The sequence below is a fragment of the Amblyraja radiata genome, chromosome 27 (genome assembly GCF_010909765.2).
Source record: "Amblyraja radiata isolate CabotCenter1 chromosome 27, sAmbRad1.1.pri, whole genome shotgun sequence".
In the NCBI taxonomy this organism is placed as follows: Eukaryota; Metazoa; Chordata; class Chondrichthyes; order Rajiformes; family Rajidae; genus Amblyraja; species Amblyraja radiata.
The window spans coordinates 10,582,525-10,603,327 of NC_045982.1; the positions used below are offsets into that span (position 1 = coordinate 10,582,525).

General features: G+C 40.8%; 1 protein-coding gene across 1 annotated transcript in view; it reads right to left on the reverse strand.

Moving 5' to 3' along the window:
• Window positions 1-589: 589 nt before the first annotated feature.
• arid1a (AT-rich interaction domain 1A) overlaps window positions 590-20,803 on the reverse strand; it is an 85,504-nt gene continuing 65,290 nt past the window's right edge. The window contains exons 11-20 of the mRNA XM_033045089.1: window positions 20,419-20,628; window positions 18,321-18,528; window positions 15,744-15,876; window positions 15,066-15,238; window positions 12,884-13,016; window positions 11,419-11,523; window positions 10,770-10,863; window positions 7,502-8,294; window positions 5,959-6,089; window positions 590-3,420 (exon numbers count right to left, since the gene is read on the reverse strand). Coding sequence (XP_032900980.1) covers window positions 1,723-3,420; window positions 5,959-6,089; window positions 7,502-8,294; window positions 10,770-10,863; window positions 11,419-11,523; window positions 12,884-13,016; window positions 15,066-15,238; window positions 15,744-15,876; window positions 18,321-18,528; window positions 20,419-20,628 — 3,678 coding nt within the window. The 3' untranslated portion in view covers window positions 590-1,722. The remainder of the gene's footprint in view (window positions 3,421-5,958; window positions 6,090-7,501; window positions 8,295-10,769; window positions 10,864-11,418; window positions 11,524-12,883; window positions 13,017-15,065; window positions 15,239-15,743; window positions 15,877-18,320; window positions 18,529-20,418; window positions 20,629-20,803) is intronic.

A 20,803-nucleotide genomic window follows, 5' to 3' on the forward strand; every position in this document is an offset into this window, starting at 1 on the left:
AATTGCAGTGACTTTGTAATCAATCCCCAGGACTTTTACTGGGGTAGTTTCTAGGCCCTCAAATCAATCTGTTAAATACCATGATCACAAATTACCTGAGCACCTACAGCCCAGCTCATGTATATGATTTGTTACTATTTACTTTGGCATCTGATCCATTTACTGATTCTCTGCTATTTATTTATTAAATCACATTCGCTAGATGTTCAGAATGGAGGAGCATTCTCCTCAAATGATTTGCAGAGTCCAAAACTAACGCAGTTATTGAAAATCCAATGTACTTATTGGAGCTCTTTTACCAAGATTAGCATTTCTTCAAGTGGTCAATCTCTATATCACAGCTTCTTCTACTTGAGTTTTAACTCTCCAGAATATACTGCATGAGTATGAAGGAGTAGGCACCTAATATCTGTTCTTTCTATAAGCCAGTGATGCTGGCGTGCAAACAAAGGTGCAGGCTGGGCCCAGTTGACAATGCAGTCCAGTGATCCAAATGATCGTCTCTTCAACGTTTATCCCACGTGCACTTGTCATGGCCATCGAAAGAGGCATCCCTTCAGACCTGTGGAATTAAACGAAAACCTCCACAGCTCTTACCAAGATTTAATGTACATTTATTCTTAACACGTGGAACATATAGTATAAAGATTTCATACTGAATAAATGATATTCATTAAGCCAAAGGAAAAAGGAGGAATTTACATCAAGTTTTAGCTACATTGTCTGAAATACAAATATGCAGATTTCATAGCACTGAAAAATCTCAAATTGTGTTTCTTCATTATTTTTTGTGAGCTTCAACTGAACCTAAACTTTTTCCACACCTTGATTATAAAGGAAAAACGTGATCTGTTGCTCTCCTTGAACTAGAGCACAACTTTATACATACAGAAACTTGTACATTACCCTCGCAGGATATGGCCGATGGAAATAAAAGCTATCACTTTTTGCTTGACCATGTCATGAAAATTGTAAACCTCATTCTACGAGAGAAGGAAAAAAACAACCAACTTTGAGGGTATGTGCATTGTACAACTTCTATATACAATCACAGCTCAGGGGCTGTAGCTGCAGTTTAAAATCAGTCAGGAAGTGAAAGAGGAAAAGTCCATACAATCAAGGGGAGGTGGTGTAGATACACACGATACTTTGAGAAGGGGAAAAGCCTTTTTTTCACGTTTACTGTAAACTAAAAAATGTTTTAAAACTACAGTTCGCTGCCAAACCAGCATTGTTCAATGTGAAATATTGTTTACAGCTGGTCAAAGGTTACATATGTTCAGGGTTTAATGTGTAGGCTGTCTCCTGCATAATGTACACAGAGCTTCTCATGAGCCACCTTCCAGTGGTTGAATTACAATCCAAGAGCACAGCACTGAACCAAAGATTTCCCAAGTCATTTAGCTTCCAAAATTTACCATAAAAATTTTGAAGCAGGGCCCTCCAGGGAGGGATGCCCGAGGATGAGGCATTCTCCCAAACTCGCTGCAAATGAGACAGCAACTTTGGTTAAAAAATTTCTGACTTATACACAGGCAGCAAACATTCATCTTTTTTTTCCCCCCTCTGGTACTTGATCAAAATGACTACGATATCCTTCCATTATTAAGAATAGGTGGGGCAAGTTTTGGGAACAGAGGTGGTTTTTGCATAAATAAAGACAGAAACAGTCGATTCAAAGATCTCCAATCACGCACACACACAGTAAGGTTCCCACAGCTGTCATGACTGGCCGATCATGAAGAGTACATCACAAATTACATTTGTAACCAGTGAGTTCAGGAGAGGCGATACAGAGATATCTAGCAGTCGTGCCTCATGCAACGTGAACTCAGAGTGGTTTTCTTCTACTTTTGCCATTGCTAGCAGGGCCTTGGCTGCCCGCCGCATCATGTCCATACTTGTTGGCTCAATAGGTGCAGTTTGCAAGTGCATCAGGCTGGGCTGACTCTGCTGGAGTTGAGTGGCTGCAAGACTATCCTCCAAAAAGCCCAGTAGGTTACTGATGCTTCCCTTACGAACGGCAATTGCTCTGGCAGCCAAGCTGTCTCCTTGCGCCAGATTTGCCAACAGTACCATACACATTTCACGGCACACCTGGCTTTTGCGTTCCCCAATGAGCCGGACCAGTATCCCATAAAGTTTCTCCAAGCGGCTAAAGGGAGGCGTTGCCAGGATAAGGTCCACATTATTGTCCTGGATACTAAGTTTACACAAGCTCTCCAGGACGAGTCTCTGGGGAGAGAGCATTGAATTGGGGCCTAGCGTTGGGAAGGGGTCTTGGGCCTCCGCTGCAGGACACACAGCCCAGTGCAACAATCCATCCAGAAGTGGCAGGCAGATACTCTCTGGATACAGAGACAGGTCCAACTGCCCAGAAATATTGGACATTGTGACAAGAGTGTTTTCCCGTAATACTTCTAAACAGTCCCACCACCATTCATCACGATCGCAGCTTACACCTTCATCCTCCTCATCCTCCTTCTCGTATGTTAACGGCGTTTGTTTCCGCTCTGGGTGCTTGTGATGCTGCAATACAAGCTTGCCCAAGATAAGCAGCAAGCCAGGGTGCTTTGACAACTCTGCGTCATTCCCAGGCACAAACGACAAGCTGCGGATAATGTTTGATATACAAATACACCGCTTCGCTAAAGAGTCCTGCCAGTCGGCCATCATACATAACGGCACCTCATCCCGGCTGCACGGCTCATCCTCCAGAATTTTGATATTTTTATTACTTTGTGCCTGATGAATAGCAAAAGGAAACTTGTTGTTATCTGTGTTTCCCGCTAATGACCCGTTAACTGCTTCCTTGTTTAAGGAGCCAGGCCTCGCTGACAGAACATCATCTACGGTCGCAGTTATGCTTTTCTCGGACTCCTCACCACTCACTGTTGCCTCAGCGATTCCTTCGGTCCCTTTTTTGCTTTCAGCTGCGTGCCTTTTTGTGGATCCCTTATGGATCATGGTTCGTTTCCGCAGGGGTACCTGTGTCTTACTCTCAAAGTGTGTTTGGATGTGTTCCGTAGTGTCGCCTCCCCCAATCTGCCAGTGTAGCAAACCACTGTCAAACTCCTGTACCCTGCCCAATTTATCTGAATTATCTACCACAAATAGATCATCCTTTATAACCATTTTCACAGGAAGTCTGTCAAACTTGCTGACATGCTTGGGATTCTTTTCTGCATTCTCAATTGCAGTTGCATCTTGAGTTAGATTAGCTGCCATTTCCTCTTCACTGATGTATTCCCTGCCTCCCTCAGTCTCAAGCTCTGATGGTTCCTTTACTTTCCCAAACAGATTTGGATCCAGGAGTGTCTTTTGGCCGGGATGTCCAATCTCGTACTCCTTCAGGATTCCAAATATCTCAATCAAGCATTTCCGGAAATATTCCACCAGAAGCTCCAAGAATCCGGGTAACTAGGAAAAAATAAAACACAAGTGAGGTGACAAGCACAGACCAACATCATGAAGCAGTGAAGGAGGGCAGACTTCAGCGCAATGTCACCTTGGTGCCCGTTTCAATCCTGGGACAAACCTCAAGGGTAGCAGGAAGATTGTGATCTGTGGTGTGCTGATTCCTCACATGCCATACTTCACCCACTATCACTGTACTTTGATGTAGTAGTTTAAATACTGGAGCTCCCTACTCAAGAACCAATGTACAGCCTTCCACTCCAGGATTACAGGAGTCCAAGACGGCAGCACATTAGTCTCAAGTTTAGTCAAGCAGCAGATACACATCCTCCAAAGGAATAAAGAAAACTCTCAGTCAAGTGTCACAATATGCTTGCTCTTGATACTGGCAACAGATAAAGCATGCGCACTGTGCTTAGGCTCAAGAGATTAGAGTTGCAACAATCCTGCAGTGACACTTCGAGCTCGACTGCATAAATTGAAACTCAATAAATCTAATCACCACTACCCATTAATTACTTTAGGAAGTTTTACTATATTATTTTCAACTTCGCCTCCCTTCCTGAATGCACAGGCTTTCGCTCGCCTGCAGATTCACAAGCAATGCTAATTAAGAGGCCATTATTCATGTAAACCCTGCCGTGTGTGTTCATAGAATCATACAGCACAGGACACCATTCAGCTCATGGGTTCTTTGAAAGAGCGATCCAATTAGTCCCATTTGTTTGCTTTGTCTCCTTCAAATTTTGCTCTTTCAAGTATACAAGCAATTCCATTTTAAAAGGTTAGCATTGAATTTGGTTCAATATCTTAAGGCCATATATTCTAGACCACAACATGCTGCATAAATAGTTCAATTCCTTTTTTGATTCTTTTGCCAATTATTTTTGATGTACTCTAATAAGCAACCATTTTTACAATGGAAACAATTGATTCCAATTTACTTTGTCAAAAACCTTTGTGGCTTTGAGGATGTCCATCAAATCTCCCATTAACCTTTTCTGATTTGAGAACAATCTTTGTTCCCCAGTTTCTTTGCAAACTATCTTCTTTCATCGCACAATTTCAGAATTGGACACAATAGCTGAGAGTTTAACTTGTAATTTATAAAGGTTAAGCACAACTACCTTTGATTTTGCATTGTTTAGAAAGTGAAGGACCCTTTATATTTTTATTAGAAATATCTTCTCACCTAAAACTAGATACATTATCTCCATGTAGCATCATCACAAGGTCATCAACACAGACATGGATTGATTGGGCCATGTGTTTTGTAAATAGTTTCTGGTTGACCTGACTGACCGGATTAATTGCACTTTACACTTCCCACCTGGGAGGGTAACAATTTGCAAACTGACTCAAGGCATGGACTTGCCATTGATAGCCAACTCCTACAAAATTATTTTCCCATTAAGATCAGATATCAATTAATCCCTTGAATGGAACAATGCCGCCTTTTAACCAGCAAATCGTACCAGTGGGCACAGCTATTATGCATCATTCTCAATGAAGCTCATTCTGATCTGCCCAAACTTTAAACATCAAATCTGTTGAAAGAAACATTTTGCACCAGTTGTCTTGCAACCCAAATGAAATTATGAATCAGATGCAGTTATGGACAGCAGTCCAAGGCTGGGGGAGTTCCAAATGAGGTTCCTAATGGTCTAACCAGCAGGGCAAAGGGATAATGTGCCACCTAACATCACCTTTCTCAACAACCCCTCTTTTGTGATAAAATAGTTTGATGAAACAATAATTTAATATACTGAACCATAGCGTGCAAGACTGATATCAGTGTGTTAAAATCTATAAATAATATGACACACCCAGACTGCAACATTCAAAGAATGAGTTGTGGAGAGGAACAAAACAGATTCCTTTCCATTAGAAAGTACAGAAAAGGCAAGGAGTAGTAACCAGCCCCGCTTTTCAAAGTACTCCACAAGCCTCCTTCCACCTCTCCCCTAGCAAGTCTGGCCTGGTACTCGAGTACTCTAATGCATGCTCCCCATTCATGCACTATCAGGACAAGATCGAGATTTTAAAGAATATTGTTAATTAATAAAGGCACAGCATGGTAACTCAGGGTGATGTGGCTCAAATACAATTCAGAGAAGGAATCATTGCACCAAGGGATTCAATGCGTTTTAACATCGGCTTAAATACCACATCCGGTTGCAGTGCCAAATTTCTTGCTAATATTTCAGATGTCCGGGCTTCCAAAAATATCAGAAGGGCAACAAAGAAAGCATGCATAGTAGCCAGAGCACTTGGTAGACACCAAAACTTGTAAATGCTTTATTCAGTTATAATATTGCATTTTGTCTGGGCTTCGAGTCCATCCAAAATCAACCAATGCCTGGAGTCACCACTGGAATAAGTTTATTCTATCTGGATAGTTAACCAGGCAATGACACTACATTTTAACCTGCCGTGTCAAAATTAAACTCATTTCTCGGATTTCGATCTCAAACTCTATGCTTAGCAACCTGATTTTCCCCATATTTAAGGTTTATTTTTGGTCTCATGTAGTTTACTTACCTGAGATAACGTGAAGGTGGCTACACTGCTATCATCGTACAATAAAATATTAATGGTGTCCAAGGCCCATGTACTTTCAGCCAGGAGGCCAGATTTAAGGGACATCATCACCCGCCAAGCCTCTGGGGTGCCTGGGAATGGAACAAAGAATGATGCTGAAACCACAATCTGGGAAAGACCCACCACATTAACACATGTCCAACACATGCATTACACATTATTGCAATATCTCTCCTTCTACATTTTAATACTATGGTCCAATATTACTGCTCGAAAGACAGATTTATAATTCAAATGTGCAAGAACCACCCGATCCATCTGATTTCAATCCCAAACTTTGCCGAAAAATCAGACCCTGTTTCTCCGCAGCATGGTTTACTGGATAGGATTGTTCCTTCACCCGAATGTGTGGAAGTGACTACGTTATCATTGAACATCACAATGCTTATGGCAAAGATACTCAAGATAAAACATTCTTGTGTTGTTCTCTTCAAGCCCACAGATGCTTTATTTTTCTTGACTTTGTATCTTCATTGTACAATGCATCATTCCATCTCCATATTAACTCGTGAATTCTCAGAACTCAGAACAAGGGTATCTCCCCTTTTTTTCCATTTTCTACAAGGTCGAAATCCCATCTGAATATGAACCAACTACTTCTCAAATCGCCCAGCAGACCACTTCACTCAATAACTTAAAACCTCTTAACAAATGAGATACTAATACTATTTTGTTTGGTCAACTGACAGGATGTGGTATTGGAGGCACCCACTTGACCCACTAAACCTGCGCTGGCTCTTTTCCCAGAATCCTTACACCAGACTTGCTCCACAACTAATTTTTCTTGAAATGTTGAGCTAAGGGAAGCAAAATAAATGATAGTAGTCCTGAACTCCTCTAACTTCACATCTGGCTTTGTGGAGGGTATAGGGCCAGGCTTGCAGCAACAGCAGCAGCAGCAGCACTAAGCCAGATAACCTTAATCAAAATCTGTTGTCCAGATCTACAGGAAATTCCTCAATGGAGGTAGATCCAAGAAAGGATGTCACTTGTACCAAAGCTCATAGAGTAACATCAATGTCACAGCAACATCAGACTCTAAACATGTGTTAAAATAGCAAAGTTAGTTTATTGCTCGCTCATCTCAAATTTAAAGCATTATTAAGTGTACAGAAAATATAACTATTAACAGTGCATCTTTCAAAGAAAGTAAAATGTGCCACAAATGCAAGCTGACTGGGCTACATTTAAAGATACAGCAAACCACCACAGTTAACGGCAAACACAGAAGCTTAAACTGAGAAGCTTACCCGGAATGAACACAATGGACATATTGAACTGCGCATTTAACCTGTGTCATATCAAATCAAAGCTCTGATGAATTAACTAAAATCTTATTCCAAAATACCTAAATTCACCTAAATACCAAAATCACGGGGGGGAAAAACAAGTTCCATTTTACTTGGACTTAATTTAGTATTAGGAAAGAGCTCCCAATCTAATTGACCCGAGCAATGACTACTACCATTTTAATATCACTTACCAACGTCCTTGGTGGTGAGTCTCCGGCGAGATTTCAGGGCTGGTTGAGATGCTTCAACTGAACCAGGAGGGAACGTGATGTCTCGTCTTATCAGTGGTGGCTGCGCAGAGGGCCCAGAAATATGAGATGCAGGCATGGGGGGTCCAACTTTTTGCATCTTCATTCCTGAATAGATAAATGGCGATTTGCTGGGTGAAGTGCGGTTTTCCAGTGGTCTCTGCATGGGAGCTGGACTGGACACTTGGGAAATATGATTTGGCACTGACGGAGGAGTTTGGTAGGTGGACTGTGATGGTCTTGTAATTGGTGGAAGAGGTGCAGAAGGGGTGAAAGATTGCTGACGCTGGTTAACATGGGAAGCCCATTGGCCTTCATGGTTCATTCTCTGATCAGGTCCAATCATCTCCTCGGAACGATTCATGCTGTGATATGCTGGAGCTTGTGGTGGAGTGCCAGGACCTTGTCGGTTGGGATAGTTGTACGTCATGTCATTTCGCCCCGGCCACACCGTTCCTTGTGGTCCTTCTGGTGGTGACTGCAATGGACCTCCCATCATCTGTGAGGGCACTGGCTGTGAAGTGGTTGCACCAGGGGGACCTTGCATTCTCTCTCTGCCATACTGAAATGGAAATTGATTCTGCACTGGCCGACGATCAGTACCTGGATAGGCATTGCTATACTGGTTATACATATCTTGCTGCGATTGCTGGGCAGTGTAGGACATTCCATATATTTCACCCTCGTGCCTCTTGGCCGGAGGCCCATATGTTCCATCCATTTGTCGCTTGAAGTTCTGACAAAAATTATACAAGAGTGTTCAGATTTCTTACATTTCTTACAAATAAAATGATTCTTGCAGCATAAAATCTGAACCTTATAAATAGGCAACTGTGCAATGCAGAGATCATTTAATCTAGTAACTTAATCTTGCTGAAAAGTCACTTCATTAACTTTAGGTACTTAAGGAATTTAATCCCCGAACCCCCATAATAAAGTAGGCTCTAAAGAAACGAGTGTTTATATTGTTGGAATGTTTGGCTATGTTTTGAGGTTTGGCCTAATTTTCTCTCCTGAACGATTAGTTCACTCCCTCAGCTATGAATAATATCTATTGTGCAAATTGGCAGATTGCAGCCAATTGCTGAACTGCACTGCAAGTAGTTGTGCCCCAATTAAACTTTCTACTACCCTGTATTTGTCAAATGGGAAAGGTCCCTCAACCCTAATTATTTCCCTCCAATTTATAGTCCAGTCTTGAAATGTGTAACTAATCCAAAGCATCAAATTATTTAGGGAAAGCTTTTCACACTTCATCATCTTATGTAAAAAATGTTTGTTCTAACTTTACTTGTGAAAATTATATCCCGTGCACTATATTCCCCCACCACTGATTTGGCTGACCTGCATTTATAATTTTTAATAGCATCAGATCATCCATCAAATTTAAGGAAATACAAGCTGCAATCTTACAGCATGTCTTCTTAATTCCTGGAGCTTTGGTTAACTTTCTAAAAATATATATATCAATCCTCCTTCGCTGATATATTCTTAAATTGAGCTTTCCAAAACAAAAGTCAAGAAACTTTGTTGGGCACTACGTATGAAGTAATACTTCCTTTCCTTTGGAGAAAAAACTGCAGATGCTGGTTCACAAAACAAGAAATTCAGCAGGTCAGGCAGAATCCCTGGAGAACATAGATAAGTGACGTTTTGGGTCAGGACTCTTCTTCAGACTGAAGAGTCCAGACCCGAAGCGTCACCTTTCCATGTTTTCCAGGGATGCTGACTAACTTGCTAAGTTACCCTACCCTTGCTAAGTTACCCTACCCTTGCTAAGTTACCCTACCCTTGCTAAGTTACCCTACCCTTGCTAAGTTACCCTATCCTTGCTAAGTTACCCTACCCTTGCTAAGTTACCCTACCCTTGCTAAGTTACCCTATCCTTGCTAAGTTACCCTACCCTTGCTAAGTTACCCTACCCTTACTAAGTTACCCTACCCTTGCTAAGTTACCCTACCCTTACTAAGTTACCCTACCCTTGCTAAGTTACCCTACCTAAGTCACTTCCTCGCCATTGAGAAATTCCTTTGAGAGAAACAGTTGATCATTGTTCTTCCTATCTGTGCACAGCTGGTATCAGGCAACTGAACCATCCTATCACCAACCAGAGAGCGGTCCTGACTTCCCGTCTATCTCAATGGACACCTTCAAACTATCTTTAATCGGACTTTACTGGACTGTATCTTGCTATACCCTTTCTGTCTCTGCACACTGATGGTAATCATGTATAGTCTTTTTGTTGACTGGATAGCACGTAACAAAAAAATGCATTTCACTGTACCTCAGTACACATAATAATAATAAATAAAACTAGCATTTAATGCTTTGTAAAACTCAGCATCTAAATCTACTAATTTCTCCATAACAATTAGTTTATTAGAATTTAGGTTAGAGATGCAGAATGGAAACAGGCCCGTTGTCCCTTTGAGTCCAGACCAACCATCGATTAGCCGTTCACACTAGTTTTATATCATCCCACTTTCTCATCCACACCCTACACACTAGGGTCAATCTACAGAGGCCAATTAACCTACAAACCCCCCTTGTATTTGGGACGTGGGAGAAAACCAAAGCACCGGGAGAAAATCCGCAGTCACAGGGAGAACGTGCAAACTCCACAGACAGGATGGAACTGGATCTCTGATGCCGTGAAGTGGTAACTCTGGCAGCTGCGTTTTTCTTCTACCCTTAAAATATTCCTATTCGTTTTTCTCATGTTCAAAGTGAATAATCTCCATTCATTTCATCTATGCTTCACTGATGTAGAGCATGCCAAAGTACATAAACTGATGCAAAGATATATCAAACTTATTAGATACATTTCACTTCCAGCTCAGTTCAGCAACAATGGGTTAACTAATGGCTAAGAGTTTTTCTGAAAGTCTGATTACATCAGTACAGATGGCTGTGTGTGTATCGGGAGATATTCAGGGAGGATTAGCCCGACTAATGTAGATTAGATTTCCTCTGCTCTATTTTGCTAATAACCATTAAGCGACATACAAACCTGTTATGTGAGCACTGGAACCGAAGTACATCTGAAGATGACCAACTACAGCATACTACTGGTATCAACTGCTTCAACAAATGGCAACATTTAAAAACAGGAGCTATTTGGTCGAGGCTGACCAGACTAACATGTCCTTCTGTTTTTTTATGCCAGAATTCCATGCTGAATTTAATCAGCCCAAAAGACCAGGGTACTTACTTGCTGTTGCGGAAACATTCCAGGTTGCTGGTTAGAATAAGACTGTCCAGCTGGAGCTCCCTGTCCAGAGTACTGACTTCCATAAGGATCATGCCTGGTTTTATGGTTTGTGGAAAGGCAAGAGTAAAATCAAAATTAGTAGCTGTAGCCACAACACTGACAAAATAACTCCCACTCGAGTTTTCTACTTGAAATGTTAACTCTTGGTAGGAAGTATTGAGCAGACCCATCTAGTGACAATTGGCCTGCTGGGAGAGAACTGCAAGTTAGGAAAAGACTGTCCACCATGAATATTTCTGATCCTTTTACATGCAGTAATTTCCAGACTTAAAAGGATTGTGTTTCTATTTGGCACTACCCTGGCCCTAATGCATTTCTACAGCTGATTGATAAGGAAATGTAAATTGGTCCTTAACCAATGGCTCACAGTTTGACAAAAATTCCACCTCAGTGATAAAAAGCAGAATTAAAGAAATAACACATTATGCTATCTAAAAATTGCTGGCTCATCTTCTTCTTAACTTACGGAAATCATCTACCACACTTAACATTCAGCAGAGACTTCTGATTAAAAGATACGACATTCTGAATGTAGCATGTGCAAAAAACATTCCACTTTTAAGAAACAACTTAAGCATTCCACACTTACCGCTGCTGAGCTTGGTAACGATTTGGAGAATACATGCTGGAATCTGCATTGACTGACACCACACTAGGTTGTACTGTCCCCTCTGGACCCATTCCATGTTCTGACCTAAGTAAATAAAGTTGAAGGAAAGCACAAGATTAAAGTTTGGGCGGGTGGTTGAGAGGGCAGGTTAGAAACATTCTAGATACAACATTCCACCATCAACTGACAAGAATTGGAACCTAAAGAATAATGAAACTCTGGGGATAAATTTTGCAAAACCAATGTCTGCTGCAGGAGACAATTCAAGATTCATCTTACTCAGTGCTTTAGCCTTTGGTTTCTGTAATACATTTGTGAGTTAAGACTTAAAAGAAGACATGGTAGAGAAAATTGCATACAAGATAAAATATTGGCTGTGTGAATTATAGAGGAAGAAAGCTTCAGGCTGCAGGAAGTGAGAAAGTGTCCCATTTGTTGGACAGAAAAGTAGGATAAGGAATTTAGTCCCAATGTGAGGTAAACATTTGGGAAGTACAAAAAGCCTTGGGAATATACGATAAATAAGAGGACATTAAGTAGTGCAGAGAAAAGGGGACCTTGAAATGCAAGTCTACAGATTCTCAAAGAAAGCAGGATAGGTCAATATGGTAGTTAAAAACATTCTGGATGCATTCCTTTCATAGGCATGACAAAGAGCCATGCAAGAGTGGGATGCATATGTTACAACTTCGCGCGTGAAAACATGCTTGCACTGAAGTGGGCATGGAGCAAATTAATGAGGACATTTTCAGGAGTGGAAAAATCCAGCAATAAAAAAAAAAGTGCAAACACACTACAGTTGATTTACTCGGAACCGAGGAAACAGAATAGACACTAAAATGATTTATAAAAATTATGAACAGTTTATTTAACAGAATGGCCTAATCAAAATATATTGGATGCAATCCTTTATTAGCTGTGGCAAAGTATTTATAATAAATTAGTTCAACTTCATAAATTAAGTGTAACTTAGGTTACCATTTAGCAATTAACAGTTAACCCCAGAGGAAATTATGGAGTCAAGAGTCATAGAGCTCCACAGCACGGAAACAATACCTTTGGTCGACCTTGTTTGTCCATGCCGATCAAGTTGGCATGCTGAGGTTGTCTCATTTCTCTACATTTGGCCCATAGCTGTCTAAATCCATCCTATCTGCATCTGTCTAAATGTCTTTTAAAAGTAATAATTGTATCTGCTTTTATAGTTTCCTTTGGTAGCTCATTTCAGATACGGACTATCCTGAATGGAAAAAGTTGCAGATCTCTCTTATAACTTTCCCCTCTCACTAAAACTGTCCCCTCTAGTTTTAGAATCCTCTACCCTGAGGGGAAAAGACCGAGTATTCACTTTATTCATAACCCTCATGAACCCTCCATAAGGTTACCCCTCAGAATCCTACACTCCAAGCAGAGTATGTTAGTGTTTGTTACTCCAAACATTTACCTCCTTTCAAATCCAGATCCATATGCATACTGCTGACGTGGCCCCATTCCTGTTGCAGGAGGGCGATTGTAAGGGTCTCCCATTCCAGCATTGGGAGAGGGTCCAGTTGACATGAAAGGATCTTGTCCAGGAGCTGTAGGCAGAAAGATACATGACAAAGAAGAGGGAATCAGCTGGCTCTGAAGGTCAAAACGATCATGGCTGCTGTCTTAACTCTACCTTCCTGCACTATTCTCCATATCCCAGCTTCTGAAAATAAGTATACTCAATTAATCATCCAGGCGATTCCAAATAATTTTGTCCCCAAAATAGTTGTAATACTCGGAGTTTTTATTTTGGGTCTGGTGATCGTAATTTTAGATTTTCTATCGAGGAGTCCAAAAATTGGGGGTCCGAGTCTCAGAATACGTGTTAATCTATTTAGAACTGAAATTGTGAAAATGTATTATTAGATCAATCGGCTGCAAGATTTCTTAGTTTTATTTATTGATGGCACGTCATTTTACCTAGTTAGGACAATGCTCTAAGCTGCAATAATAGTATAGTGGCACTAGAGTTCGTCAGGTATAGATAAATAGTAACGCAATAAAAGGACAGATGATGGTCACGGGGGAGAGAAGTTGTTGAAATCCAGAGAATGCAGCTGCTCTGCTGGGAGCCGGCCTGCATCTGATGGGCTGAATGGCTCTCTTCTGCATCTCAAAAAGTAACTTCATCAGGTTAGCTTTTCTTTGTAGTTACACCTGATGCTGATCCTGACACACGCTAACTTTCAAACTTGGGTTGATATATGCCGAATTAAAAGTAATGTTCTAGTGAGGGAGCATGCCATGTACTACAGATTATGATACGATTGAAATTTGCTGCAGGAACAGACCATAACATTGCATGGATCCCCAGTTTTGAGATGCTAGGTCTGCCTAGATTTATCCTAGTTAGACAATGGTAGTGATGCCAAGCAGCGCAGGATGCTCTTGGTGCAAGGACAGGATTTTGTGGCAGCCACAAGCATCACAATAGTCATGGACCAATATTAACTTACAGGATAGTTTACATCAGTCTGTTAAGATGTCATTATGGGAGGTGGGGAAAAAATAATAATCAGAGAATTCCACGCAGTCATGGGAAAAACTCCCGCGCATTCACCCAAAGTCAGGATCAAACTTGGAGCCATGCAACAGAAGTATTAACCATTTTATCATATTATATTTTCCCTTTCATTGATCCTTTGGAAAATTGTTTACATTTGTTAAAATTGTTTAAACAAAAATTGTTTAAAAAACCTCCAAGGAGACAATGCCGACCTAGCCTGTGTCAAATGGTGAGCTAATGCCCATTGCCAAAAACCTATTTCACCTCACATCCTCACCCATGTACATATCCTGTCATACAGCTGATGTTAATGTCAAACAGCAAGTATAATGTTTAATTTCAGTAGTTGAACCAGTTGCAGAACAAGTAGTGGAGTATATTACTGGGGTAGTTCCATATTCGCAGGAGTTTTGTGCAAAGGATGATCATTGCAACTTCAAGGACTAGACGATTGTGATCTAGAAATAGGCTGATGATGGGTCTGAAAAGTGTAGGATTTCTTCTGAAAACTAGCATTTATATTTTGTAAGAACCAACACCAGAACACAGCAACTTCACTTAGACTGCAATCCACTGTTTATTTTAAAGCCAACTGGATGGTTAAGAGTTTTAAGATGAACAAAGCATTACCATAGACAGTAATCTTGCTTTAAGTTATGCAATATACTAATGACAATACAATACTAAGACATCTCTCTGTACAACTGCAAATATGGTTTACTCAGTCTGCATGAAAATTAAAGTCTCTTGTGATTACTTGGACTTCGACATTGACCTCTCCTATCCTAATTAGTTTGACACAAAACTACTGTTGGGGCCTCTACTGTAAGTTCACTTCTATTTCCTCTCCTTTGTTTCCTAATTCCATCAAGACCAAAATAGATTGTACACCTTGATTTTTAAGCTATGAATTTGAGCATGACAGATGAAAATACACCGACAACCTGCAAGAACACGATTTACCAGGCATTACAAGATCAATACCTCTGAGATAGTGGCAAAAATAAATTCAAACTTGTAAACCAAGTTCATTGGTCATTTCATAAAATGTTTCTATTTTAGGAAATTAATCTTAAAACATTACTCCTACCTTTCCTCATCCCACCAAATGGATCCTTGTTCGGTTCATATGGCATACGAACAATTAGGTCTGTGGTATTCATGCTGGGGGGGTAGGTTGGGGTTTGAGGAACAGCGGTCCTCTTTTGGAAAGCCGGGTCACTGGTGTCTGCAAATGGATCCTGGACACTCACAGAGTTGTTTCTGAATGTTAACAAAATACAAATTAGATAAACACAGATCTTTTATAATTTGTTATGTTTTTCCAAACAGCAACTGACAGATGGCTTTAGTTAATATTGGATAGTAATATGGGATAGTGGGAAAAGCAACCAGTAACTGGACGGTCACACCCTCCATTCCATCTATCATTCAAATATGCTAACTACACTTGGCGCTAGTGCATCTCTGCATCATAAAAGCATCATCTTTCCTCCGAGTTGCCAGCTCTGAATAAAGGTCTCGACCCAAAACGTCACCCATTCCTTCTCTCCAGAGATGCTGCTTTTCCCACTGAGTTACTCCAGCTTTCTGTGTCTATCTCACTCTATCAACCTTTGCTTTGGGAATTGATGAAGCGAAGTAAACACAACTCCATCACTATTGCAGTTGCCCACAATCAACAATTTCAAGAAACGTGAATGCATTGAGATTTTCATTCAGGTTGTTCAACATGAACTGGTACCTCATACATGACTATCTTATTTACCTGGATCCTGGCATTGGCTGCATATGGCTATGGGGTGTTGAGACGGGCGTTGGTGGTTTTAAATCTCCTCCTTCTGCCATTGAGCTGCTGGTGGACTGTGGGGTCTGAGGGCCCTGCAGTGAACCTGAACCAGCTGCAATAAAAAAAAGATCACATGTTAGCATCGAACGGGAGAGTCAATGGCTCAGGAACAATGTAAAACTATGACATGATTGTGCGAGCTGACAAGAGAAAAAGGCTTGGAGAACAGGGATGAAGGAGGACAGGACAAGAGGGGACTGAAGAGAAAGGTTAAGAGAGAATAAGTGGGTGATCAGTGAGTGGGGAGGCAAGATGAGCAGAAGGAATAGACTGGAGGAGTTTGGACTCGGATAAATGTGGAGGGTTCAAAACCCAGAGATTTTTGTATTGGGTGGATTGTGGGGAAAGAAAACGAAAATAACAAAATGGAGAGAAGAGGCAAGAGGGGCAAGTGTGTGACCAGTGGTGGATGCAGGGAGCAAAGATCCAGGCAGGGTATGCAATAGAGGGGAACAATGGGCAATTTGTTGTGGCAGGACCTCTTTTGTGAGAGACTGGGCCTGTCACTTCGCCGGGAGGTGTGCATTGTGTTGTGAAAAGAGGTGGCATACGATCTGTAGTTAACAATCTAACCTATTCCTCAGATCGGGAAGACATGAACTCAGACAAATATAATCAATTCAATATGAAAAATACTCAAAAATCATATACAGGTATATTTAAATATTGTGTTCAGATACAATTCATTTGAAGGACAATCAATGAAAGCAGTAACAATGGTGTTGATCATTATTCTCATGCATTCTTCTGTTCAGACAAGATCATTGTGACATGTCATAGATGGTGCTGCTCAGATACAGACGTCTATGATTGGTGTACAATACTGTGCTCATAATCAAGTGCTCTCAGGTACTACAATAGTCTTGATGATTCACGCTGCTGTTCATTAAATGTGAGCAGGGAAGATCAACAGAAGGTTAGCCTTATTTACACCCAGCTCTGTTTCACCTTTTCACCCTGCTCAGTCAGGGGATTCCCCTCCTGCTTAGTGACTTGTCACTGCCTTAAGAATGCAGTTGGGCTCCCCTTACTGTGCAATATGGGAATTAGGTTACACTGCAGTCAGGCGACTGAACTCTGCTTCATTCAGTTTCTAAACACGCTTCCCATTCATCAACTCTCGGGTATCTCCAGGGAATCTGGGATGGCAACATGCAAAGCAGTCAGCTGGAATGTCACATGAGCTGCTGGGCAGGGCTGACATTCTTGGAATTCCTTCCTTTTCCCCCCATACAACTCTGTGCAGTGATCACACGGATAATGCCCTTGTAAGGACAGACTTCAGACTCAAATCATGGACTCAATCACCCAGAATGGATAACAAAATTAAGTATACAAGGAAACACCGTTTACTATAATACTCACAGATCTAATGACATTTATTGAAAGTGGCAGGGAGAGGTGGCCAGTATAGAACAACAGGCAGGAATGCTGAGTCTCTTGTATGTAACTGCAGCTGCACTACACCAACATTCCTCAGCCGCAGCATGTCATTCAGATATTAACTATTTTTCTCTGTTTGAATGCTGACCAGCTGAATATTTCCAATATTTTGTTTTTTATATATAGTAACATACTGCATACTTTTCCTTCCAAACCAAGTAGGATAATCTTATCAGGCAACATATAACAATGGGTCTCATGACCCAGATACTGGAATTCAAGTGCTATATTTTAAGAGACGAAGAAACACTTGGGCACCCATTTAAAATGATTTGCCAGCACTACAATGAAAGGCAGTTTGAAACAGAAAGGACTGATAAAGTCAATGGATATGGAAATGGACAATTTAGAATAAGATATCAGGAAAATTGGAGCAAAGATTAGTGTAAACATACAAGTGGCCAAAGGGGTAAATAAATGCAACTCCAACACCCCTCCAACACCACCACCCCTTCACTGCACTTTATTTCTGACATCTCAATAAACTGCAAAGTCACAGTGCATACTTTCTTCTGCTAAATTAATTTTAGCTACAATTGCTTTTCAGATGATTAGTTGCATGTCTGATACTCTGAATCTCTCAACAGTTTGGAAAACAAATGACAGAATTCTTCATGATTAACCTCCTTTCACATTGACAGCATTGCATTCCTTACTAATGATGTCATTAATTCACCTTGTAAAAAACATCTTACTCCACCAAAATTGAGTTAATGAATAGGAAAGAACTGTAGCTGCTGGTTTAAATCGAAGGTAGACACAGAATGCTGGAGTAACTCAGCGGGACAGGCAGCATCGCTGGAGAGAAGGAATGGGCAGCGTTTCGGATTGAGATATATCTCTGTACCGCATCATGCATTGCTTCTCTTCAGAGATGCTCCCTGTCCCGCTGAGTTACATTTTGTGTCTACCTTGGAGTTAATGAATGACATGTTAGGTAAAGTAATTTAATACCTTTTAATTTCCCCATTCCATCTACTAGCAGCTACAGAGTAAACCTGAATTATCAAATCAATTCCCAAAGCCTTGAACCCTAGGCACCATCACACTCACCAGGAGAAGGAGGTTGTATCTTTGGTTGTTGCTTTTTGGAATCAGTGGCTGTAAAGATGTCTGCTGGAGGATCTTCTCCTCGTTCAATCTTGCACTCAAAGGCAAACAGACACTGGATATATTGTTTCTTCAGAGAGCTGGCTGCACTGCTTGAAGTGCCCACATTCAGATTGGTGGCCAATTCACGCCATTTTTTGTTTTTATTCACCTGCACAGAAAGAAACTTCTGTTTAATCTAAGAATGTTTTGGGGAATAGGTAGTGTGGTGAGAAATACACAATCCTCTATTTACTATCATTTGGAATCTGAACATGGATCTTAACTGCGCACTATTTAACACAATCAGAGAAAATCCCTTCTTCCACCCATCACCCAACCCCACCTTTTCTGCTACCTCAACTAACGATTGCTTTGTCAACACTGAAGATGCTGCCTGACCTGCTCAGTTTTTTCAGCCATTTGTTTTTAATTCTGTTTTTCAGCATCTTCACTCTCTTTTGGATTTTAATCTGAGTTTTTGATTTGCGGTTGGGTAATAATCAACTGTAGTTCAAAAACATTCAGCCATCAATTACAGCAACACCATTCCAATGCCCAGAATACACCTAAATGCATGCATCACAATTTAACCATCAGGCAAGGGGTACAGAAGTTTGAAAACGCATACCACCAGATTCAGGGACAGTTTCTTCCCAGCTACTATCAGACAACTGAACCGTCCTCTCACCAGCTAGAGAGCAACCCTGACCTCCGAGCTATCTCATTGGACACATTTGAATTATCTTTAATTGGACTTTATTAAACGTTATACCCTTATACCCTAGATACAGTATATCTGGACACTGTAGACAGCTTGATTGTTATCATGTATTTTTTTTAGCTGACCGGATAGCATGCCACAAAGATTACAATAATAAACCAAATACTTGTGCAATACTGGGCAGTTTGCTCTTTTGGATGAGATGAGAACCAATCCCCGTACTTTCCAGTGAATGCAAAAGATCACATCTGAAAACAGCACCCTGGCCAACTATTATCTCTCAACTAACCCTAAAAAAGATTACCCTAAATGGCAGAATCACGTTGCTGCTTGTAGAAGCTCCTTGCGTTCTTACAACAAAACAGGGACCCCATTTCAGATGCAATTCATTGGGTGCGAGTTTGAGTCAGGGCCTAATGAAAGATATTATACATAATGCATGATTTTCCTTTTAACTATAGATGGAACAATTCGTGTGGACACTGCAGCTACCCATGAACATAACTTCCTGAATTCTAATGGGAACTGTAAGCAAACAAGTCTAGGTTGGGATAGGCAGGTAAATATCTTAAATCAAGACTGTCCATAAGATCCTACCTTCTTTCAACCTGCCTGGACATACCCAACATGAGGGCAGTTCCCTGGTCATCCATTGTTCTCACTTTGACTGAGTATATTGTGCTAGAAATTTGGATTTTACAGTACACCACTCTAACCATGTCCTAATGACAAACACCAAATGATCTAGTATCGACTGTAAATTCTTCATTTAATTTAACCGCAAAAAAGGTTTCTGAAATACAGTTGCATCAAAACTTTTATCTCTGTTTATGGTGAAAGTCTGCACAGTCCCAATTATGTGCCCATCTATCAACGACTGAAATGAATTATATTTTGTTAATGGGGTAGTAAATGACAGGAGATGGTCTTGGAATTCCAAATAAATCTATTTCTGAACATGGAATGAAATGTGCTTCTGTCAGAACTGCGTTCATATCACCTGACTAACTTTGAAAGTATTGAGCTAGAATGAGCAGACATACAACAGGGGCTTGCAGTTATTTTAATCTAAGACCCCCCCCCCCCCCCCAAGACCCTTCCCCCACTCTAAATAAGGGTGGGATTATTCAAACAAGCAGTGGTATTATTCAAATAAACATTCTAAACTAACAAGTGTTGCAGTGCAGGAATTGCTTTCAGGATGACCAATGAGTTGAAAACAAGTTTGGCAAAATAAAAATGGGTGAAATAGGGTGAAATATAGAACAAAAGTTTAAAATTATCAGTGAAGTTTGCAACCAGGCTCCCAGCTGAAGTTAACAGTGGTTTCAAACTCACCTGCGTAAGCCCCCCAATATCTTTGACTGACATATAGAGTCGATAAAGGTCCAGCGGTTTCCTGCCAACTGCAGGGAGATTCATCATCATCGTGCCCTTCTCTTCCATAAAGGCAAAGTACCTATCAATCCACATCTTTCGCTCCGGCTCCCCACCCAACTCGTACAGTTTTGCAATTTTCTCATTAGTGGTCGTGGAAGAGCTCGTCTTCTGTAAAGAGACAGATTCATCTGTAACTAACATTACAACCCCCAGAAAATAGGTAGCTTGAAGTTCGCAGACAATCCATACAGAACTTTCACCAAATCAGGCAGAAACAACAACCCGACGCAGATTGGAGTCCACACTGCATGAAAACGATCACAATGAGCAAATCAACTCTGGT